The 24,638-nt window shown below is 32.7% G+C and overlaps 1 protein-coding gene across 3 annotated transcripts in view; it reads left to right on the top strand.

The window, feature by feature from the left end:
- Positions 1-24,638, top strand: part of LOC149729852 (uncharacterized) — a 97,689-nt gene that overhangs the window by 67,071 nt on the left and 5,980 nt on the right. For 2 of the 3 annotated variants that reach the window (XM_089885873.1, XM_089885876.1), the window contains 40 exons: positions 2-148; positions 713-915; positions 1,514-1,676; positions 2,018-2,137; positions 2,725-2,849; positions 3,468-3,648; positions 3,899-4,075; positions 4,681-4,794; positions 5,424-5,543; positions 6,044-6,175; positions 6,593-6,826; positions 7,591-7,848; positions 8,565-8,657; positions 9,029-9,243; positions 9,765-9,912; positions 10,523-10,700; positions 10,935-11,034; positions 11,580-11,704; positions 12,098-12,234; positions 12,764-12,877; positions 13,262-13,436; positions 13,692-13,756; positions 14,133-14,281; positions 14,938-15,055; positions 15,651-15,721; positions 15,940-15,999; positions 16,757-16,966; positions 17,512-17,689; positions 18,010-18,173; positions 18,584-18,700; positions 19,380-19,469; positions 19,569-19,733; positions 20,146-20,271; positions 20,643-20,846; positions 21,252-21,476; positions 21,941-22,144; positions 22,519-22,623; positions 23,007-23,111; positions 23,662-23,771; positions 24,325-24,439. In XM_089885873.1, the coding sequence (XP_089741999.1) occupies positions 2-148; positions 713-915; positions 1,514-1,676; positions 2,018-2,137; positions 2,725-2,849; positions 3,468-3,648; positions 3,899-4,075; positions 4,681-4,794; positions 5,424-5,543; positions 6,044-6,175; positions 6,593-6,826; positions 7,591-7,848; positions 8,565-8,657; positions 9,029-9,243; positions 9,765-9,912; positions 10,523-10,700; positions 10,935-11,034; positions 11,580-11,704; positions 12,098-12,234; positions 12,764-12,877; positions 13,262-13,436; positions 13,692-13,756; positions 14,133-14,281; positions 14,938-15,055; positions 15,651-15,721; positions 15,940-15,999; positions 16,757-16,966; positions 17,512-17,689; positions 18,010-18,173; positions 18,584-18,700; positions 19,380-19,469; positions 19,569-19,733; positions 20,146-20,271; positions 20,643-20,846; positions 21,252-21,476; positions 21,941-22,144; positions 22,519-22,623; positions 23,007-23,111; positions 23,662-23,771; positions 24,325-24,439 (5,840 nt within the window). The remainder of the gene's footprint in view (position 1; positions 149-712; positions 916-1,513; positions 1,677-2,017; positions 2,138-2,724; positions 2,850-3,467; positions 3,649-3,898; positions 4,076-4,680; positions 4,795-5,423; positions 5,544-6,043; positions 6,176-6,592; positions 6,827-7,590; positions 7,849-8,564; positions 8,658-9,028; positions 9,244-9,764; positions 9,913-10,522; positions 10,701-10,934; positions 11,035-11,579; positions 11,705-12,097; positions 12,235-12,763; positions 12,878-13,261; positions 13,437-13,691; positions 13,757-14,132; positions 14,282-14,937; positions 15,056-15,650; positions 15,722-15,939; positions 16,000-16,756; positions 16,967-17,511; positions 17,690-18,009; positions 18,174-18,583; positions 18,701-19,379; positions 19,470-19,568; positions 19,734-20,145; positions 20,272-20,642; positions 20,847-21,251; positions 21,477-21,940; positions 22,145-22,518; positions 22,624-23,006; positions 23,112-23,661; positions 23,772-24,324; positions 24,440-24,638) is intronic. The other variant, XM_089885874.1, reaches the window with a different exon arrangement.

The raw sequence follows: 24,638 nt of genomic DNA on the forward strand, positions 1-24,638 counted from the left end.
GGCTACTACTGCATGTCTGCCACCTCCGTTCCCACCCCATGCCCACAGTCGACCTACAGTGATCAAGTTGGGGCGTTAGATAACACAACTTGTCAACCATGTTCACCTGGTGCGTTCTGTAATGGCACTGGAAATGATGCCCCAACAGGTTTGTTTTATTTATCTATACATAAAAAAGTTGGTTGTACAAAAAACAAAAACAATTTTGTGATAAAAAATAATTAGAAATGATCACCCACAAAGTTACATATGTGGTAACTCGTAAGCTGGAATGAGGTGTATGAAACAAAACACCAATGTTATAACAACTGTGTTTTCCGGCTATGCGAGAATAAAGCAAGTTACATTCATACATTTATAAAAAAAAGATTAAGTAATAACTATATATATATTAATTTTAAAATTTACATAAATGTTGTGTTTTGTAAAAATAGAAAACAATATTGTGTTTTAAGTTAAGCAATTTACAATATGCCTATTGGCAGAAATAACAGAACAACGCATGTAGTACAATGGGGGAAGATGGGAGACCTTTAGCTGAAAGTATCTAAATATTCTGATCATGTTTTAAACAATAAACAGCAGTCTATGGGAGTCGTGAGAATACAGTTTTGTAATTCTTTGAATGTTCTGTGTCTACTACCAAATGGGATGAGAAAATAGAATGAAAAGATGTCCCATCTTTCCCCACGCTACTATATTATTCACATAGGTCCATGTGATGCTGGTTATCTATGCAACTTGGGCAGTTACACCCCAACACCTATTGACGATGGTAGTCTGCCTTATAATGGTCGTTGCCCAGTGGGCCAATACTGCCTCAGTGGTGCCACGGATGGCACAGATTGCCCGAGGGGCACGATGCGCAACACGACGGGTGCTGCTGCAGAAGATGAATGTTTTCCATGCAATCCTGTGAGTTTTTGAAATATGTGAAATTTGGGTCTAATTTGAAATATTTTATTAAAAATTTGATTTTGGATTTTGTGAGATTTTAAAAATATATGAAATTTTGGTCTAATTCGAAAGGTTTTATTAAACAGCTGATTTTGATTTTAAAGCAGTTCAAAACTGAGATAAGAAATGTCCGTAGTTTTATGTATTTAAAAAGAAAGTATTGTATATATATGTATTTTTAAACACCTATAGTAGGGTGGGAGAAGACACCTTTAGCACATAATATCCAAATATCCTGACCATGTTTTAAACAATTAACAACGGTCTATGGAAGTCGTGAGGATACGGTTTTATAATTATTTACATTTTCTTTGTTTACCACCAAATGGGAGGAGAAAATAGATTGATAAAATGTCCCATCTTTCCCTACCCTACTATATATATATATATATATTATGGTTACAGCAAGTTTACACTTTTTTTTACATTTGTTTTAATTTTATCAAAAAAGTTTCAAACACTTTTTACAGTTGTGTGTAATTTGTAAAGACACCACATTTTTTCCATTATTTCCCAAATTTGTTACACACACTCAATATTTCTCCATTTTTTACAGGGTTTCTACTGTTTAAATGCTGGCCAATCTGCCCCAACCAAGCCATGTGAAAAAGGTTACTATTGTCCTGGTAATGCGTCTAATACATCACCCACACAGTATGATTGCCCAGTGGGCCATATGTGCCCTGAACAATCTGCAGCACCTATACCTTGCCAAACAGGTGTGTTTTGTGTTGTTTGCTGATTTTAAGCAGACTTGTTTTTTTTTAGGTTTTTGTGAATTTTTTTTTTTTTTAATTTTTTTTATATTTTTTTGTGTAAATTATTATTAATTTTAGATTCTTTTTTTAATCGATTTTTTAAAGTGTGTACCCTCACAATCTGACATATAATAAACAAGTTGAATTTTATAGTCTAACATACAAAAAAAATAAAAATAACAAAACTTACCAAAAAATAACAATAATCTAAAAAAATAGAAATCTCTATCTAAATACGCCCTGCATATTTTCCTGTCTAAAGAAATCTAAAAAACTTAATAAATTTCCAAAACTCATTACAGGAACCTACCAGCCATCAGTTAGGGGTTCCACATGTGAATTATGCCCACCAGGTTTTTACTGTGAAGATGTTTTAACCGGTGGCCAGCAACCATGTCCTGCATTTTCATACTGCCCAGCTGGTAAGTATGAGGTATAGGGCGACTGTTATATACAGTAGGGTGGGGTAAGATGGGACTCTTTCCATGGGTATAGGGCTACTGTTGTATACTCTAGGGTGGGGGGAGATGGGACACTTTTAGCACATAATATCCAAATATCCCGATCGTGTTTTAAACAATTAACAACGGTCTATGGGAGTCTACAGTTTTATATTTTTTTTTATGTTCTTTGTTTACTACCAAATGGAATGAAAAAATAAATTGGAAATTTGTCCCATCTTCTCCCACCCGACTATATAACTAGTTCCCTTGTGTGTTTTGGCATAGGACTTTACCTATATAAAAAGGCAAATGACCCCAATTATTTAAATTACTGAAAGTACTTTTGACGAAATTTGAACCTGTCTAGTGTGTTTTATTCATGTTTTAGTAAGAAAATAATAAAAAAAAAACATTTTCCAACAAAAGTTACATTCATTTATTCATAAAACAAACTTTCAGTGTAAACTTGCTGTACCATAATTTTTTACTTATTTTTATTTCTATTTACATTTTCTGTACTTTTTGCCTTAATTTTTATTTTGACATATATTTTACTCCATCCCTAGGCACCCCGTACCCACTTACATGCCCAAATGGAACCTACACACTTTCCACTGACCAGGGATTTGCACGGCCAACTGAATGTCATCAATGCCCAGTTGGAAAGTTCTGCACTGGTGGACAAATACAAGTAATACAGTACTGAGGGGAAGGATGGGGCACCTTTAGCACATAATATCCAAATATCCTGGTCCTGTTTTAAACAACTAACAACGGTGTATAGGAGTCCCAAGGATACGGTTTTAGGATTCTTTGAATATTCTTTTTTACTACCAAATGGGACGAGAAAATAGAATGAAAAGGTGTCTCATCTTCCCCCACCCTACTATACATTTTTTCTTAATTTTTTTTTAATTTAACTAATTTTTTTTACAGTTAAAAAAATGTTGTGTTTTGTTTTCAATACCATTTTTTTAAATCTTTTTATTTTTTACAACTTTCTAGCTCTTTTTGTTTATTTTAAGCCAAATATGCGTGCTTCCATTGTAGGTGTAAGTGTCCTTCGACAAGACACCTAACGCCAACTCCAACCCAGTGGTCACTAATAGGTTGTCCAAATTATCAGCCACACATAAAAAAAATGAAAAAATCCACAAAAAATAATTGCCCACAAAGTAATATACTTGGTAACTCATAAGCTGGCATGAGGTGTATGAAACAAAACACCATGCCATAACAACTGTCTATTCCGGCCATGCAAGGATAAAGCACGTTACAGCTAGTTACCATCTTTTTGCTATTTTTACAGGGCAACTGTTCCGCTGGTTACTTCTGTGAGTCTGGTTCCTTTTCACCAACTGGTAGCATCTTACTTGACCCCTGCCCGTCATTACAGCCATGTGCAGGTCCATGCCCTGCAGGTTCTTATTGCAGAATTGGGGAAACTGACCCAGTTCCTTGCCCTGAAAACACAATTAGAACAACACCAGGTAAAGTCACTATTTTTTATATTATAGTAAAGTTGGGGAAGATGGAACACCTTTTCCTGCCATGTTCTCGTCCCATTTGGTAGTAAACAATGAACATTCAAAGAATTATAAAACCGTATTATCACGGCTGTAAAAAATAAGAAAACGTTTACTAATTTTTATACATTTTTTATATTCTGTTAAGTTAAGCATATTATGATTTGTTTTTATTTAAACATTACGAATTTTTTTAAATTTTGACTTTTGTTAGGTGCTAGCCAGCTATCTGACTGCATATTCTGCCCTGCTGGTCTGTTGTGTCATGAAGGTAACCCAGTGGCTGACAACTGCCCTGTAGGTCACTACTGTCTTGGATTGAATTTCAGTGACTGCAACAGTGGTGCGGGCCCACAGCCATGCCCGCTGTACACCTTTGCTAATGAAACAGGTCAGTTATTTCTATATGAAAAAAATTCTCCAAAAAATTAGCACTTACGAAGTAACATACATGGTAACTCGTAAGCTGGCACGAGGTGTATGAAACAGAACACTCAGGTTATTACGACTGTCGTTTTCAGGCACGCGAGGATAAATTAAGTTAAATTCATCTCTACATATAAGCATTTATTTTATATGCTTAATTTTATATTGTTTACAAAGCATTGTCTTAAACTGGTACGATATTACTGTAAATATGCACACGTGCTGCCAGAGCCTCAAACGACACTGGGTTAAAAACTTACAAGTGAACAATGTTCAAAGCTTGTTACCACTGTCATTGCATGCCTTCTTGTGCAAGGCACTTAACTGTCAATATTTCAATCTAGCAGACACTTCTAGGTTGCCCGCATTGAGTTATTAGTCATACAAAAAATATAATAGCGCCGATAACCCATAAAGTTACATATACATAACTCGAAAGTGGGTACGAAGTGTGTGAAACATGCATCTAAATAACTGTAACTGCCATACCTATATTCATTAAATGGCTTGTTCCTAATAATTCAACACATAATTTTGTTATTATTTACTTCATGTCATTTATTTAAACAGGAGGAAGCAAAATAGACGACTGCCTACCATGCCCACCAGGTTTCTGGTGCAATGAAACTGGTCTTTCTGATTATTCAGCTTCAGCGTGTGAACTTGGCTTCTACTGTACTGGAGGTATGTATGAGTACTATTATCAAACTCTCACTGTTTTATGTAACTTTAAAATGCATGCCTGCCTAACCTTTATACAGATTTTTTCCTTGGTTTCTTACTATATAGCTGTGAGAACTGCTACTAAAGACAGATAAAAGTCATATAAAATGTATTTTTGTAACATATTTTTGGTCCATTTTAAAGTATTAAAAATTTGGTCGTTTATGGCAGCTTTTGCAGTCATTAAAGACACCTAAAAGTATCTAACAATTGTTTTTTTATTATAATTTCAGCCATTTTAAAATATTTCACATTTTTGTGGTTTTAAAATTTAGGCCGTTTTTACACTCATTATGCCAGCCATAGGCTATACTTTGTCAGTCTAGTCTTACAATTTTGTGCATCATTTTAAAATGAACCACGTTTTTGAACCCAAAATCATGTTTCTCTTGTTTATTTCTTAACCATTATGTCACCCATAGTCTACAAGCACTCACAAAGTAACATACATGGTAACTCGTAAGCTGGCACGAGGTGTATGAATCAGAACACCCGTGTTATAACGACTGTCGTTTTTCTGGCCACGCGAGAATAAAGCAAGTTACATACATTTATTTCATTCTTGTTTTACCACATACATTTCTACATAGGGGGACAACCACCTACAAAATGTCCAGCTGGTACCATGCGTAATCAAACTGGTGGTACATCAGTAGGAGATTGTGGTTCATGCACTCCAGGTTATTACTGCCCTGACCCTACAACAACTGGTAAGGAAAATAATATTTGTAGGCAGTGGTGGAGCTAAAATATGAAGGTGGTAGAAAAAATTAAAAAAAATTATTTTTAAAATTTCTTTTTTCTTTTTTTTTATATTTATGTGGTAGGCGACCCTAAATAGTCATTTTTGTAGACAAGGGCCACTAATAACTTGTAAAACCGTTAATTAACTGTATGAAATAATCACCCACAAAGTTAATTATGTGGTAACTCATAAACGAGCACAAGGTGTATAAAACAGAACATCCGTGTTATAACAACTGTCATTGCCACCACGTGAGGTTAAATAATTTCATTCATTTAGACTGGTCAGAAAAATAATCACCCACAAAGTAACATACATGGTAACTTGTAAACGAGCACAAGGAGTATGAAACAGAAAACCTGTGCTATAACAACTGTCATTGTATTGACTTTCGTGACCACCCCCTGAAAGAGAAAATCACAAAAGAATAAATGTATTCCATTTTTATATATTTTCATCATACAGATGTAACAAATATCAATGGTATACCTTGTGATATGGGATTTCAATGTCCTGGTGGTTCTACAAGCCAGAAGCCATGTGATAGCGGTTACTATTGCTTGGAAAAGACCAGCATACCAAATATTTGTCCAGCAGGTGAGTTATTTTAAATTTTGAAGATTTTTTTATTAATTAAGTTGTGGGAATTGTTGAAAAAAAATTTTTTTTTTTAATTTGTAAAAAATTGGTAAAAAATTTTTTTTTTATAGTTTTTAATTTTTTTTTTACAGTTTTTTTAAACCAGAAAAGTAAATTTAAGTGATTAGCATGCTTTACTGTAAACCTGAGGATATAGGTTCAAGTTTAAATAATGCTAAAAAAAATTAAAAAAATATAAATTAAAAAAAAATTACAAAAATTGCTGAAAAAAAATTTCAAAATTGTTAGCGATACAAAAAAATACAAATTTAAGATAAAAAATTGTAAACCACACAAAAAAATTTAAAAAAATGTTAGCCATAAAAAAATCGATTTCAATTTCAAAATTTATTAATTTCAATTTTCAAATTTCAGGATATTTTTGCCCCGAGGGTTCGTACAATTTTACAGAGTGTTCTTACCCCTTCTACTGCCCCGAGGGGACGGGAAACCCCCGTCCATGTGATATTGGGTACCAACCCCTAAACATATCAAGTCTACGTAGCAACCTAACAACAGCTTGTATGATATGTCCAGCTGGTTCGTACAGAAATTCTTCAAATGACGATAAGTGCCAACCGTGCCCACCTGGGTATTTCTGCCCAGAAGGTAAACAGTTTAGTTTTAGTTTCTGCTCTGAAAGTTTTTTTTTTTAAGTTTTTTTTAAATTTTTGTAAAATGTTTTCTTTTTTTTAATTTTTGTAAAATGTTTCTTTTAATTTGACTGTAAAATTCCGTTAGTTTTGATTTCTGCTTAAAGGGTAAAATGAAATGTGTTTTTAGCTTTTTATTGCTATTTGCGTAAGTGGTAACTTGCATGCGGGCACGGAGAACATGAATAGGGCACCCATGTTAAAATGGCTGTTATTTTCCCACACAAGGGTGTGGAAAATGAGTGTACAGGTTACATTTTTTCACTCTCATTCATTATTGTTTTATAACTACCAATTTTGCTTTAAAACAAATGTGTTTTTTTGCAGCAACTGACAAAGGTTGTACGAGAAAAAATTCTGTTATCTTATATTTTCCTCGCAAAATAGGAAATTTATTTCAAAAATGCTGTTTTTGCCATTTTCTCTGTATATAGTAGGGTGGGGAAAGATGGGACACCGTTTTATTCTATTTTTATCGTTTAAATTGGTAACAACAAAGAACATTCAATGAATTTTATAACCGTATCCTCACAACTTTAATAGACTGTTGTTAATTGTTTAATACACGATCAGGATATTTGGATATTATGTGCTAAATGTGTCCCATCTTCCCCCACAGTACTATATATCAATTCCACAAACAAACTGATACAACATTATTAAATGCCATAGGTCATAGAAAGTTGCATTTTATTTACTATAATTTCGATATCTACACAGGAACTGGCAACTACCAAGAAAACCCATGTCCAGTAGGTCACTACTGCCCCGAGGGTGGGGTAACCTCTGTAGGCGGGGTAACGGGTCAAGCCATCCCGTGTCCAGCGGGGACATATGCCGACGCCCCGGGCTCAGTGGCAGAAGCGTGCATTTCGTGTTTGGCAGGCATGTACAATAACTTAGAAGGCCAGCCTGCTTGCTTCCCATGTGGTAGCTCCGCTGTTTCTGGTGTTGGAGCAACAGAATGTACATGTTTAGGTCAGTTTTGTGAGTTTTTTTTTAATGTACATGTTTAGGTCAGTTTTTGTATTTTAATGTACTGGCTTTGGTCGGTTTTTGTGATTTTGTAATTTAATGTACATGTTTAGGTCAGTTTTTGTGAGTTTGTATTTTAATGTACATGTTTAGGTCAGTTTTTGTGATTTTGTATTTTAATGTACATGTTTAGGTCAGTTTTTGTGATTTTGTATTTTAATGTACATGTTTAGGTCAGTTTTTGTGAGTTTGTATTTTAATGTACATGTATAGGTCAGTTTTGTGGTTTTTTTTTAATGTACTTGCTTTGGTCAGTTTTTGTGATTTTGTATTTTAATGTACATGTTTAGGTCAGTTTTGTGGGTTTTTTTTAATGTACTTGCTTGGGTCGGTTTTTGTGAGTTTGTATTTTAATGTAGATGCACAGGTCAGTTTTGTGTTTGATTTTCTGTTTTGCAAAGTATAATTCACTTTTCTGTGTTTTTTTTCTGTTTTCAATTTAAACTAAAAACTTCAATTTAACCCATTAAAAACTAAATTAATCAGTAGACATTAGAACCAATGAATTGAAATTGTCCTGTATTTAATTTTATTTGCCGTCTATAATGTGTTTTTTTTTTGGTTTCAGCAGAATTTTTTCATTTTTTTACATCTTTTTGTATTTTTCAATAAAAGGTATATTTTTATTATATATGTTTAAAACTTTTTTGTCTGTATAGGTTTCAACAGAGCTTTCCAACCCAGTGATGGATCATGTATTTGTCAGTCAGGTTACATCTATTATAATGAAGCAGACCTACTTGAATTCCAAGGTAAAAATATTCACAATTTGTGGGCAGACAAGTGTACTACAAATAAAATGCAATTTTTTTGTCCTAAAAACTAAAAATATGTTTTGCTTTAATTAAAGTTAAGTATTTGTCCACTCTATGATAGTAACATTTTAACTAGTAAGATTTTAAATTTTACTAAAAAAACAGAAATGTTTACAGATTTATCTAAAAATAATATTTTTAGTTTTAAACCCATTTTAATTGTAGTTTTTTTACCAAAAAAAAAATTATATATATATATATATATTGGAAAAATACAATTTGAATGGGTTTAAACTAAAAACCTTATTTTAGATAAATCTGCATTTTTTGTATTTTTTAATAAAATATATATATAACTTATTTTCCAGGCAACTCTGAATTTTCTTGCGAGGCTGTAGTAGACACTCGTTGTGGTAGCGGGGAAACCAGGGTAGCTAGCGACCGTTCATGCACGACTGCCACCACATATTCATGTGATGGTTATTGTGGCAACCGTGGGGGTTCAATGAATGTAGATCTTGGAACTTGTTTGTGTGACAGCGTGACCGCTACTCAAGAAATTGATTGTTATGACTGTAATACTGTAAGTAGGGGGGTTAAAAGTGTTTAGTATAAATAGGAGGCTATTAAAAAGGGCTTTTTTTACCAAAGATTAAGCGGCTTTTTTGAGACCAAGCCACTTTGTAAACAGCCCATTGGTCATTTTAAAAATGCTCTTTGCCTTTGGTCAAGTCACAAAAAAAGCCTCTTAAATTCAAGAGGCCTTCTAAAAAGAAAAAGGCTCCTAATTTGTGTAAATTCAAAAAAAATACTTTCAAAATACTGTACTTTGGGATCATTTGCCAACCTTGTCATAAATCCTAGTTTCCCTTGTGTACCTTACTATAGGACCTCACTGAAACAAAATAAAGTGCTTTAAGCAACACGAAAATACCCAAACAGATATCCAACCATTTACAAATGAAGTTTTTCACAAGTATAAAATTAGTTAAGTGTAGCAATAAAATAACTAAAACATCTGTTTTTACTAGACATGTCAAAAAAAGATGTAGACTTAGGTACATTCATTCATATATTTTAGAAAAATCAACTATTTTTTTCCAGCTTTCCACAAGTTTAGACTCGAACGGAGTTCTAACAATAACGACCACAGAGTCCAGCACAGGTGCCACGACACCCGTCACCGTTCCCGATGTAATCGGACCAACGGATAAAATTTCTTCACCTGCTGATACTTACTTTGTGCAGATGAGTAAGTTGTGTTTTGTTAACCGTTCCACACAGTCACGTTTGGTGCGCATGCTTTTAACATAGAGGTTACAGGTTGGATGCTTGTCGTTGCTACCTTTGGAGGCGTATGTGTCCTTGGTCAAGACATCTAATGAAAATTGCTCCAACCCAGTGGTCACTTATGGGTTGTCTAAAGTGTCAGCCATACATACAAATAAAAAAACAAAAAAAATAGTCGCTTACAAAGTTACATAAGTGGTAACTCGTAAGCGAGCATGGGTTGTATCAAACAGAACACTTGTGTTATATAACAACTGTCGTTGCCCGTCAGGGTAAAACGTTACATTTATTCACCCAGGCCTTGTTACAAATGACTATTTATGTAATTTTGTGGGGACATATTGTATGTATTTTTATATATGGTTGACAATTTGGACAACCCATTAGTGACCACTGGGTTAGAGCAATTGCCGATGGTAACAGCGCCAAGCTTTGAACCAGTATACTCTGGTCCTTAAACTAGTACTTTAACGACTGTGCCAGGCTAAAAATAAAATTTTAGGTAAAATTATTTGATTAATTTGTTTAGTTTTACAAAAATAATTAAGAAAAATTTTATTTTTTTTGTCCAGATCCCAATGGAGTTTTTGGTACAGTACCAAACGAAATGAGCACGGCCGAGAACGTTGTTAATGGGAGTATGCAGGAGGAGATAAATGCTCTCTTCCCTGCCGTTACTGCTAGAAAAAGAAGATCTGTTTTTGTGGAAGATGATCTTCTCGAATCTGTTTCAAGCTACTTTGGAAGAAGGTAAAAACAATTTTTTGATTATTTTTTATAATTTTTAGCAATTTAGAGGTTCTAGTTTTATTTTTAAACTTTAAAAAAATTGTGTTGAATTTTTTTGCGACTTTCTTCAACCAAAAAAAATTAATAAAATTTAAAATTTTTAGTTACTCAAAAAAATCATATATTTTTAAGTGCCTATAATTTGTTATCTAATTTAACTTTTTGGTAAATTTTAAAACATTTTCGATATTTCAGACTTTTACAAACCACAAGCAACGCAACAGCACCCCCTGTAACTGTAACCCTGCCTGCCACAACACTACCTGTTATTTCCAACCCTGTTATTTGCTTGCAAGTAAGTTGATGTATTTGCTTATATGTAAGTATCAGTATAACTGTATGGAACACATTGTGTATTTATGTGCCTAAATTTGCTGCCATGTTATAGCAGCGGTGGTTCCCAAATTGTTCTAAAAGTTTTGCCTGGTGGACCCTTTGCCATTATTTTGATATTTCACGGCCCTATAAAAATCAAGGAATGCTATAGGAAAAATGCAAAAACCACATCAAGAAAAGAAAAGGCAAAAACCATCAATTATGGTAACCCTCTAAAAAAGTGATGTGAAAACCCTAGTTTGTGAATTGCTGTGTTATAGCGTGTGTATCTTCCTATACACAAGTCATAAATGTTGTATTTATGCACTTCATGCTCACTGTAGAGTTATACTATATGTGTCATTTTATACCCAAAATAAAAACAGCCAGTTTTTACACCTCCGAATTACTAGGTAATAACATAGGTGTCTTCCTAAAAACCAAACTCAATTTTGCTTACTATACATTAAGCTCATATATATATAACCATAAACCTAAAATTTTCTCGTATTTTTCCGTCCCCAGTTAAATGAGATGCTGATATTCAGTGTATATGTTCACCCTACTGATAGAACACTAAGCAATTACCCAGTATATGTGAGGAACCATCTGTTTAATACAAACCCCACATTTGACTATGGTGCATTCAGGTAAGAATTTGATGTTTTTTAAAAAAATATGGAATCGTGAGGGTGTGGTTTTATAATTCTTTGAATGTTCTTTGTTTACTATCAAATGGGATGAAAAAATAGAATGAAAATTTGCCCCATCTTTCCCCACCCTAATATATAAGTCTAAAACTTTAAATATATTTATAACTTTGAATTTAACTTGCTTTATCTTCGCTTGGACGGTAAATGGCAGCCATTATAACACAGGTTTTATGTTTCATACACCTCGTGTCAGCTTACGAATTACCACATAACTTTGTGGGTGAATATTTTTTATATAAAGCTGACAATTTAGACAACTCATTAGTGACCACTGGGTTGAATAAAGCAATTGCTGTTAAGTGTCACTTTAATACCACATCCCATTTACAGGTTACTGCAGACTTACATCACACAAACTAACTTAACGGTGTCCAACTTTGCCCAGTTGTTTGTAACACCTGGTATTTATGTGTTCGCTGACGCTCAACAACCTTCGCAGGAAGTTTTTGTAAATGTGCTACAGACTGGTAAGAAATCATTTTATTTAAATTATATTTTGGAAATTTTTTATTTAATATAAGAATATAGAATAAATTTTTAGCTTGTTTGGAGATTTTTTTAGAATTCAATATTTATTTGTAAATTTTTAATTTTTAGTCTTTTGGGTTTTTTTATATATATTTTTTATTTTAAATTTTAAGTATTAGTGATAGGTACAGTGCTAAGTGCTTCGGCATTGTAACTAGATGGTACTTGGTTCAAGGCTCACTAAAGCTGCTACAATTGGACTCAGTACTTTATCACATCGTACAATAGAAATTGGATTACCCCACTTGTTTCTTATGGTTGTCCAAATTAAAAACCATTATAACTTAAAATGAACCTAATTAGACTTTCAACTTGTAAAAAATTCAAAATAGACTGTAAATTTTGTAAAGAAATCCAAATACACCCTAAATTTTTAAAACAATAAAAAACAAACTTTTTAAGATTGAAATAAGTATATTTATGTTAACTCGACAATGAGCATAAGACTTAACAAACTGCTCCCTACAGGTTTACAATGCGTTACACCCCGGATTCAACCGGCTACAACCAGTTCCTTGTCACAACTCGGCATTGCAAAGCAGTCTGTTACAAACTTAGCACCAGACTGGGTGCTTATCGCAGGTTTGTGAATATAATATGAATATAAAATGGGTTATTTTGTATGGAAATTTAAAATTTTTCATAAATTGCACATTTTTCAAAGAGTTGTTAGAAGATTTTAAGATTACATATTTTTACAGTTTTAAAACTTAATTTTTTTGTAATTTTTTAAGAATTATGCATTTTTAGCAGTATTTTTTTCTATGTGGGTGAGGTCCTACAGTATGGCCTGCAAACGACTTTAGTTCTAGCCTACAGTTGGCCCATTAACCCCATATTTCTTACTTAAACTAACTTAATTCAAATTTAAAATAAACCATAAAATTTCACTTTCTGATTTAAAATCGTTTACCAACTTTATATAGGTCAATTAAAACACAAAAATAACCAAACAAATTTCCTCAGTCATTCTCGCACTTTTCGGAGCTATCGTTCTTCTACTGCTCATTGCTGTCCTCGTGTGGCGGCCCCGAGATGCCGGGATTTACCCAATGCGGTACTGGAAGCCGCGGTATCGTGCCTTGGGTGAACCTTACGTGGCACCTGAGAAATCTGTGGTTTTTGGTGCGGTAGACGCAAGGTTTGCAAATCTTGGTTATTTTTTCAGTAATTTATTTATATTATTATGTAATTTGGAAAAAACAATTTTTTAAAAAATTTTTTTTAATTGAAAAAATTATTTAAAAAATTGTTAAAAAGATTATTTAAACCAGTGTTAAAAGTTATTTTCAATGTTTTTTTTAATAATGAAGTTTAATTTTAGCGACTTTTCAAAGCTAACCCTATGATTTTATTTTTATATTTAGTATATTGAAAAAAACTTTTTTATCAACAGGGAAGGGCTTGATTTTGTTCGAGAGAGAGGAGAAGCTGAAGGGGCTGAAGCTTCACTTGTTAAAGGTGGGTAGAAGGGTTATATAATAATTTTTGTATATTTAACTACAACTATTGTGACAACTATTGGCAGCATGTATGAAAGTGCAACATTCTCTAACTCAAAAATATTACGATTAATAAATTTCAAGTCTTTATTTAGATATGAGTTACCAGTTTTAGGGTCAAAATGTTTTATCTCTACTGTACAATTTAAGAATGGATGTAAAATGCTATTCAATGCACACTTATTCTTTTATTTAAATAATCCAACAAAAAGCACCTACAATAATATATATATATTAATACAAAAGCTAACTCCCAGAATTTTCTGTTTTCAAAACCTGTTTTTAAACTCTCTCATTTTCCTTTTTTCTCTTTCTCATTTATTTTCTTACTTTAGACCGGCAGCTGCTGGAGGACTTTAACGTCCGTACTTTGTACGACAAACTAGAAGATCAGAACCTCCACATAGCAGCTCAGATGCATAAGCATAGAGATTGTTTGGAAGGATTCTATAAGAGGATTAGCAAACAAACTGAAGGTCTTAAGGTGGGTAGCTTGAAATGGAAAATATTTGTATAGTAGGGTGGGGGAAAATGGGACACCTTTTTGTTCTATTTTCTCCACCTGTTTGGTAGCAAACAAAGAACATTCAAAGAATTATAAAACTGTATCCTCACGACTCCCATATACCGTTGTTAATTGTTTAAAACTCGATCAGAATATTTAGATATTATGTGCTAAAAGTGTACCGTCTTTCCCCACAGAACTATACCGCAATTAAATAAAGCATGGCTTGTGGCTGTGTCATACTGTTAAGGTCTTTGCAATTAAGGCAGTACAGATTCAGTGGTGCAGCCAGGGGGTTTGGGGGTTCGCGACACCCCTCATTAAAAAATAATACAATATTTTTTTAAACCGCTCCGTTATTATTGTTTTTTCTGGCTGTTCCACAGTACAAACTGTTGCCATGTTAGATCCTGTAGGAGTCTTTATTACTTTTTATATTTCTGAACTAGATTTGAAAAAATTGTTGCCACAGAAACGCCCAATGTAATCAATTTTTTCTCATTGATTTTTGTTGCATTATAAACCTGTATCCATTTTATACATATTATTTTTTAAAATAAACCAGCAAACTAAGAAATTATTGTTATTAACATAAAATTTCCTGCTTTTTTTGTAACTTTTGTTATTTTGACCAGGACATGTTGAATGATTTTGATCCAAAACATCCATCAGGCATGAGGAGAGGAAGTGATGATAGTTCAGGTCTTACTGTGGTTAATACAACTGTTGTTATGGATGGTATGCAAGGAAGGGGTGAGGGGTTATGTATTTTTTCGAAGGGTTATTTGCATTTTTTGAGGGGTTGAGGGGTTATTTGCATTTTTTCGAGGGGTTGAGAGGTTATTTGTTTTTTCGAAGGGGTGAGGGTTATATGTATTTTTTCGAGGGGTTGAGGGGTTATTTGCGTTTATTGAGGGGTTAAGGGGGTTATTTGCCTTTTTTCGAGGGAGTTGAGGGTTATTTGCGTTTTTTCAAGGGATTTAGAGTTTATATTTTTTCTAGGGGTTGAGGGCTTCTATGTATTTTTATTCAAAGCATAGTTGTTTTGTCCTTGCATTAGAACAAAAATATATAAGGCGTTATGTACAATGCTGTCTTTTTGGGTGAATACATTAATATGTAACAGAAATATCCTAGTGGGCCAACGATAGTTGTTATAACATGGGTGTTCAATTTCATGCACCTTCTGCTCACTTACAAGTTACCACAACAGATAAAAAAGTCTTTAAAAGCTACGAATTGCCAAAATATAATATTTTTCTATTTTTGTTTCAACTGCTTCCTAAGCCCTGCTGTTGTATGATAGCTTGTGTAAACAATTTGTTTTTTATTCTTATTTTAAACGTAGGACCTGCTCAAAAAGATCAAGATTTGCTTAATATGTTGGAAGACTTGCTTAAGAAGTTGAACAGTGGAAAAGTAATGTTTAATCTATCAGTGACCTAAATTCAAAAATTTTTGGTTAATGCAGTTTTCCTCAAATAAATTGTTTTTTTATTTTAACTTGAAAGTTTAATTTTTTTTTACTTTTTTTAACATAATTAAAAAGTTATTTTATACATTTTCGATACAACAATTTAGTTAAAAAACCAACATTTGCTATTAAAAAAAACACATTTCTACGATTTATTCCGTAGATCACGTTATCAGATGAGATGATAAGTGATGCAAGAAGGAGGATGCAAGGCCTTGATAAGGTGAGGAAAGATGAAATTCTTAAAACATATATAGTAGGGTGGGGGAAGATGGGACACCTTATCATTCTATTTACTGGTCACATTTGGTAGTAAACAAAGAAAATTCAAATAAATATAATTCCGTATCCTTACGACTCTCATAGACCGTTGTTAATTGTATAAAACACGATCAGAATATTTAGATATTCTGCGCTAAATGTGTCCCATCTTCCCCCACCCTACTATATATTATGTTTTAGGGGCTGTATGCCGACTTTGGCCTCTCAAGGCTGTTTTTGTTCTCTCTTAAGGCTGTTTATGTTTTGGAAGTTAATGGGCCAACTGTGGCCTAAATTCTAGGCCCTATACTCTATAGAGTGCCACACTGTAGAACTTCACCCATTAAAGAATCTACGTACATACGATAACACACAACAGCAGAGGTATAGTTCACGATTAGAAATATATATGAAAAAAAGAATAAAGCAGAAACTCAAAAAAGGAGGAAAAAACCTCTAAAAAAGAAAAAAAGTACAATTTAAAATATATGTGAAAAAATGAAAAAAAGAACCTTAAGAAAAAAAGAGAGAAAAAACATCAAAAAGAGAATAAATGCACAATTCGAAAAATATATGAAAAAAATGAAATAAAGCAGAACCTTAAAAAAAACATAAAAAAAGAAAAAAAACAGAAAAATAAGAACCTGGTCCATTAAAAAAATGCAATATTTTATCATTTTTGTATTTGTATTTTCTTCTTACTCTTCCTTTGGATGCAGGCATCAGATGATTGGAGAGCAGGAGCTGATGCGGATTTGATCCGATCCCAGCAGGAGGACTCCATTAACCTGGAGCGAGATCTGATCTCAAATGAGAGAGACGACCTCACGAAAATGATCATCAAACATGAGAAGAGAAGACAAGATGCATTGGAAGAAATGAATAAAAATCTCGCGAATAAATTACAAGGAGAATTATCCGAAAAAGAGGTGAATTTGGTTTAGATAAATCTAATTGACTTATTCACCTTCACATGGCGGGGAAACTGCGGAAGTTATAACATGGGTTTTCTGTTTCACACCCAATGCCCTAGAAGTAAGATTTATTGCTCTTACCCAGTGGTTTCTTGTGGGTAGTCCAAATTGGCACCAATGAAAAAAATATTTAAAAAAATTTCACTGTTTTTTTTATGTGGTAACTTGTAAATGGGCATAGGATAAATGTGTTCAGTTCTTTAATTTATTCATGCCTGTTTATTCATACCACGTATGTAGCTTTATAAATATTGTTTTATGGTTTCTTTTTACGTTATGGCTGATAGTATGGGTGTGACCACTTGGTTGCGGAAGTTATCATATTTTCTTTACATGCGAATTTACCTGAAATACTAATGGTACAACTCCATAAATCTTGGTCCCATGGCATACCACGCTGTAGGGGACCACCAATATAGAATAGAACATGTTAAGTTTTTCAAAATTGTCATAAAATATATACGTGCCCATTTCATAATACCTCTGCTCTCTTGTTTCAGATCAACTTGTTGCTGGCTGACCATGAGAGGGAGCTAGAGAAAGCTCTCGGAGTTTTGAACAAAGAGAAGCTTCGGCAAATGAATGATCTTAAAGATCAGCTCGCTGCAAAGAGAAGAGAGAGAGGAAGAAGACTTAATAATCTTCACTCCGAGCAAAGGAGAGAAGGGGGACTTCCAGGTTGGTGAAGTTTTTAGACCAAAATATAATTGTTTATGCTTTATGCCCGTTCTTGAGGTTTTTATTCTTGGAAAGATTTCGATTGTATAGTCTGTGAGAAAAGATGGGACATCTTTAGCACATATTATCCAAATATCCTGATCGTGTTTTAAGTTTTAACAATTAACAACGGTCTATGGGAGTCGTAAAGATACGGTTTTATAATTGTTTAAATGTTCTTTGTTTACTACCAAATGTGTTTTTTTACAATGTTTTGTTAAAACGTTTTTGTTATTTTAGAAGGACAGACGTTTTAAAATTTTTTTTTTTTTTTTTTACAGATGCTGGAGCACTTGGTGAAGAAGACCTTTCACTCCTCGAGAAGAAATTGGAAGCAGCCATGTTGGATGAGAGGAAGAATGCATCACAGGAGGAGAGAGATCAATCATCTGCATCAGCTGAAGAGGACAAAGTGAAGATGTCGAAGACCATTGATGACGAACTCGTGAGTGGAATTTTCCGTTTTTAGAAGAAAAAAATAATTTAAAAAAAAATTTTTTTTTGTTAAAAGAATGAAATGTCTGTTTGAAAAAAAAGGGTGAGGAAAATAGGTAATGCTAAAACGTTTTCAAGTAAAAAAATAAAATATTTGAAACACAAGGCTTATATTTTTCTATTTCCACACAGAATCAGAAAAGTTATTTAGATGTATTTTTTTTTTCGATATAAAACAACCTTAGTTCTTTGATAAAGAATACTTTAAGATTAAAAAAATTCCTAATTATCTGTTAAAAATACAGAAAAAAAGAAGAAATAATTGTTAAAAAATGGTAATTATTTGTTGTGATATATAAAAAGATTATAGCATTAAAAAAAATTTTAAAAATATAAAAAATATTTTTTTGTTTTTTCTAGGACTCGATGGTAGCGAGTGGTCTAATCACAGATGACGTTCGTGAACAACTGAAGCAGAAGATTATCAACCAGGAGCGCGATCTTAATGAGAGGATGGAGCAGAAGAGAGAGATGCAGGTGGGAAGAGCTAGGAGGATAACTGCTGCGGAAACTCTTTTTTTTAATTTTATTAAATTTTTTTTTTTTGAATAAAAATGTAATTTATATTTTTTTGTGTTTTGAAAAAAATAGGAAAAAAACAATTTTTAATGTCAAATTGTAAGCATATTTGTTACGTGTTGTTTTTAAGGAGTATAGGAGAAACATTAGCAGGTGTTTTTCCAAACAACTCCTGAAGCTGCCAAGGAGAACGTTACGTTCCATTCTTTAAGTGATAACAGGGCATGACATGTTTGCCAGTCATCTGCATAAACTTAAAAAAAGGGAGAGTCCCATCTGCCCTGTCTGTGACGAGGAAGATGAGACATCCTTTCATTATGTTGGCAAATGTCCAGCATATGAGAACGCAAGACGGAAGCATCTAAACTTGACCGAGCTGTCAAGGGAAGATCTCCCATCCATCACCATTGAAGCCCTTGTCGCCTACCTTCGGGGAAGCGCCAGGCTCCTTAAACTGGGAAGGTCCATGCAGTAGCACCCCGGGTGTTGGGGTAATGGGTCAATTATGGCCTAAATCCTAGGGCCCATGGCGTGCCACGCCGCGGGACCTCACCCACATAGAATAGAATACGTGTTGTTTTTGGTTGTTTTTTGATCTTTTTTTCTAATAATTATAATTTTAAATTGTTTTTTTTAGATAAAGTCAATGAGAGATAGAATGGCAGAACGTAAAAAGAAGAGAATGAAAATGCTGCAAGAGAAACATGAAAGAGAGAAAGTTGAATTGGTAATTAAATAATAATGTTAAATTTTACAAAAAAAAATATATTTTTTTAAATTTAAATTTTTTTTTTGATTGACGATAACATTCATTATGACATCACAGGGAGACGATGTTCCAGATTTAGAGGAACGACATGCAGCGGAGCGTGACGCGTTGGAAGCCGAACTCGATGCTGAGGAATATTCAGTGGAGCGTGAAATCAACGAAACCATTCAAGTGGAACATAAGGAATTGTTGTCGCAAATCCATAAATCTGCAATAACAGAGGTACGGGGTGTATTTTTTCCAGGAATTAGTTAAATTTACAAGAGGACATGTTATAACAGAAGGATAAACATAGAAAAAATGTTATGTCATTAGTGTGAGAATTTCTTGTTTTCTGTTTTTTTTGGTTAAATATAAATTATTTATAGTAGTGTGTAGGAACAAAAAATATGTGAAATTTTTTTTAAACTGTTTTTGCCATTTTTATTTGTGAAAAATTAAATTTGAATTTTTTTTTGTGAAAAAAGTATTTTAAACTAGCACTGTTTCAGAATTATACTTAAAAATTAAGAGAAAAATATTTTAAATAAACTAAAATTTACTTTAACCATCTTAAATTAATTTTTTCAATCAGTGTTTCCAAATATTTTTTTATGCAAAATTCAGAACAATTAAGGTTACATTTAATTTCCAGCTGGCAACACAGGAGAACATGGACGCTGACAAACACCAAGAACTGCTTGATAAATATCAACGTGGACTTGATAATTACGAACATCTAAATCAAGCTAAACGTTTAAAACATGCACAGGATCTTAAGGTAATTTTTATTTTCATTTTAAAATTTTTTTACTTTTTTTCCTAATTTTTTTTATTTTAGAATTATATATAGGCCTACTTAATTTTTCTTTATTTAAAATTTTTTTTTTATAAATTTGTAAAATCTTGTCCATCGTTATTTAATGGAATAGCGTTTAAACTGGTTTAAACTAGTTTAAGGCCTTTTTATTTATTTAAATTTTTAGTATTTTGAAATTATGTACATTCTTCAGGATATTGAAATGTAACTTTTTCTCAATTTTTTTATTTAAAATTTTAAGTATAATACCCTCAATTTTTAATGCCTTTTTCGTAAACATTTTAAAATATTTAGAATCGTATACTAAAATTTTTATTTTTTTATTATTTTAGGCAAGATTAGCGGCAAGAAGAACTCGCAGAGCAGCTGAAATCCAGCGCTCCGAGGAGGAAAAACTGCTCTTAAAGAAGAGAGAAGAAGAGGAGAGGATGATACGAGAGATGGAGGAGAAGAGAAGAGAGGAGGAGAAGAGAAAAGAGGAAGACGGAGGAATTATGATTCCTCATATTAACATCACTGAGGGTCATGAAGTCCAGGTAAAAATTTTACTTTTTCAATTTTTTTTAAGAATATTTTTTTAATTTTTTTTTTTTAGCTGTAACCTGGTGGTCACTAATGGGTTGTCTAAGTTGTCAGCCATACAAAAAATCACCCACAAAGTTCCAGACGTGGTAACTCGCCTGCTGGCACAAGCTGTATGAAACAGAACATTTGTGTTATAACGACTGTCATTTTCTGGCCATGTGAGGATAAATAATTTCCATTCATTAATATTTATATATATATTAGTCTGGGTGTTGGCCCTGTTGGGGTAATTAGCCAACTCTGGCCTAAATCGTCTAACAAGAACCTATATACAAATAGAAGTGACATTTTTTGTTCGTTAAATTACCCTATACTTTGTTTAACACTATGACATCATAGTTCTCATTATTACACAGGCACTCGCCCGTGAGCAAGAGCGCCAACAAGCGGAAAACGAGACGGAAAAACTCGCTGAGGTAGAACGACTCAACCATGACCTGGAGAAGAAAGAGCAAAAAGAGGAGAAATCGCTGGAGCGTAAACTCCAGGAGGAGGAGGATAAGATAAAGAGTGAGATGAAAGATAAACATGATGCTGAGATAAGAGCAAGGACAGATCTCACTGATGAACAAATGCAGCAGGTGAGATTTTTGATTATGAAAAAAAGAATGTGGAAACACTGGGAAAATTAAAAATGTATGACAACACTTAAACCTTAAAATATATGGCAAAACTGCGAAATTAAAATGACCGGCATCACTGAAAAACTAATAATGTCTGGAAATACTAAAAATGTGTGGCAGCACTAAAAAAACTAAAAAAAATCTTGCAACACTGAAAAACTTATAAGTCTAAAAACATTTCACTAAGTTTTAGTATTTTTTACAATCTTAAGTTGCAAATAAAAAATGTTAATATATCTTTTTTAATGTGTAACTTTTACATATAAGCATATTTTACTCAAGAAAACTCAAAAATTTTAATAACTTTTAATAATTTTTATTTTTGTTTTTAATAATTTTTTTAATAATTTTTAATAATTTTTATTTTTGTTTTTAATAATTTTTTTATTAATTTTTAATAATTTTTATTTTTGTTTTTACAGCTAATGGCGGCCCATCAGCAAGAATTAGATGAACTAGATCGTGGGTTGGAAAAACAACAGAATAAACAACGAGCGGCATTAAGAGACAGACTGGCTGCACGCAGAGCAAAGAAAACTTCATTGTTACGTAATAAACAGGAGACAGATGCAAAGAAAGAGGAAATTGAACAAAGAAAGGAAATGTCGCAAGTGAAAGCAAAATCTGTAAGTTTTTAATTTGTTTTTATTGTTTAATGTTTCTGCCAATGATATCTTTAAAGTTAGTGAGTTCTTGATTTTAAAATTTTTTTAGGTTTTTTTTGTTTGATAAAATACTTTTATGTTTAAGTACCTGGAGTTAGTACTTGACAGGTTAGAAAAAAATGATTGTGTGTAATTTTAATTAATAATTAAACAGTAAGAAGATGCCTAGGATTAGCTTTTATAATTTTCAAAAGATTACGTAATCAATTTTACAATTATAAAATAACCTATATGATTTGTTATACGCAACAGTTCACAAAACTACAATCCACAAATTTTGAGATGTAAAATTTAGATGTGTTTAGAAAATGGTAAAGTAACATTTTCCTCCACAGGCAAAAGAGGCGGAAAAAGCAGCGATTATTGAAGGAATTCAACAAAACGGAGCAGAATCGAGTCATAAAGTTATTCAGAGGGTGCTTGAACAAAGACAAAACCAGGTTTGTAATCTAAAACAAGTTTAACAAGTGTGTAAACTGTTTATATAGTACTGTAAGGAAAAATGAGACACCTTTAGTACATAATATCCTGATCGTGTTTTAAACAATTAACAACGGTTTGTAGGAGTTGCGAGAATACGGTTTCATAATTCTTTGAATGTTCTTTGTTTACAATTAAAATGGGATGAGAGAAAATAAAATGAAAAGGTGTCCCATCTTCTCCCACCGTACTATATATATTTTTTTTTAATAAAGCAGTAACATTAAGGTTGTTTGTTCAGGAAAATAAAATATATATAGTTATTTTGATCTGTTAAATAAATTTACACAATATTTTTAAAAAAATGAAATTTTGTATTTTTATTAAAATTATTTTTTTTCAGGAAATGAAAGATTTGGAGGCAGAGTTTGCTCTGAAGAAGAAGATCATATTGGATGAATGTCTTCAAGATACCAGGGATCAGTTCAGAAAGAAGATGGATGCTATGGTGGGTTTATTTAAAAGGAAGAGTCAACACTGTTCTTGAATCCGGGGAAAAATATGAATCTGGCAAAAAACAATATAGTCGTACTTTAGTTATTAACGGCATACATGTTTTTTTTCGTTTAATTTATTCGAAAATTTTTGAAAAAAAACAAAGTTTTTATACTTTGCTGCCAAACATAATATAAGTGTGAAAACTTCTGGCCATTTTTTTGTGAGCTATAGGCCCAATGTTTCGTCCTTCATAAGGCGAGACATCCTTAGCGTCTCCCGTTATCGATATGTTTAATTAGCAGGGTTAAGCCTGGAACCCATAACTTCTGAGCTACTGGCAGGCGCGATAACCAATTTGCTATTACAACCTTTAAAAAGTGGTTTTACAAATAAAAAAATTTATAAAAAAAAAAAAATTTCTTACCACTGTCAAAAAACAAGAGTCTGAACTTGTTTTTTAACAGTGGTAAGGACATTTTTTTTTTATAAATTTTGGTGGTTTTACAAATAAAAAAATTATAAAAAGAACTATTTTTTAATTTATTTTTTTATTTTTAAAGTTAAAGCGGCACGAGTCAGAACTTGAACAACTTGAAAACGAAGGACTTTCCCATGATGTGTTGGAGGCTCGGAGAGAAGAGTTGATTGGTCGACAAAAAGATGAGATAAGGTTTGTATGTTTATTTATTACAAAGAAAAGGTATACTAGGATGGGGGAAAACGTTTCACCTTTAGCAAATAATATCCAAATATCCTGATCGTGTTTTAAACAATTAACAACGGTCCGTGAAAGTCGTGAAGATACGGTTTTATAATCTTTTGAATGTTCTTTATTTACTACCAAATGGGAGGGGAAGTAGAATGAAAAGGTGTCCCATCTTCCCCAACCCCACTATATATATACAAACTCTGATGACATGAGGTGTATAAAGTAAAACACCCTGTTATATGAACAACTGTCATTTCCCCTTCCAAGCACAGTTAAAGTTACACTTGTTCATATTGCAATAATGGGCATTAACTTTACCAGTTCAATAACCAACATAATTAATACCTAATATCTTGTTTATCTATTTCCAATATTAATTATTATTTTTTAATTTCTCCAAAACATTTCGCACCTGCATTGTTAAAATTCCCTAATCAAAATTTAAAAAATCAAAATTTAAAAAAAAAATAAAAATTTAAAAACCTTTTTTAAAATTTCAAAACCTTTTTTCTAGATCTCTTGAGCAAAATCATAAGAAAGAATGCAAAGAGATTGAAGAGCATGCTACAGCTGAGTGGAACCTTGACTTTGCTAAAGCTAAATATGAACTGAAAGAAAAGCATTACCAGGTATATGTAGTTCTATTTGGTAGTAAACAAGGAATTTTTCCGAAGTTAAAAAAACGTTTCCTCACAACACTAACAGAGTGTTGTTAACTGTTAAAAACACAATTAGGAAATATGGGTAATTTGGACAACCCATGAGGCAGTGAGTGTTAGGTGTCTTGCCGAAAGATATATATGCCCATAAGCAGTGGCCCAGCCAGAA

The sequence above is a fragment of the Ciona robusta genome, chromosome 10 (assembly GCF_009617815.1).
Source record: "Ciona robusta chromosome 10, ASM961781v2".
NCBI lineage: Eukaryota > Metazoa > Chordata > Ascidiacea > Phlebobranchia > Cionidae > Ciona > Ciona robusta.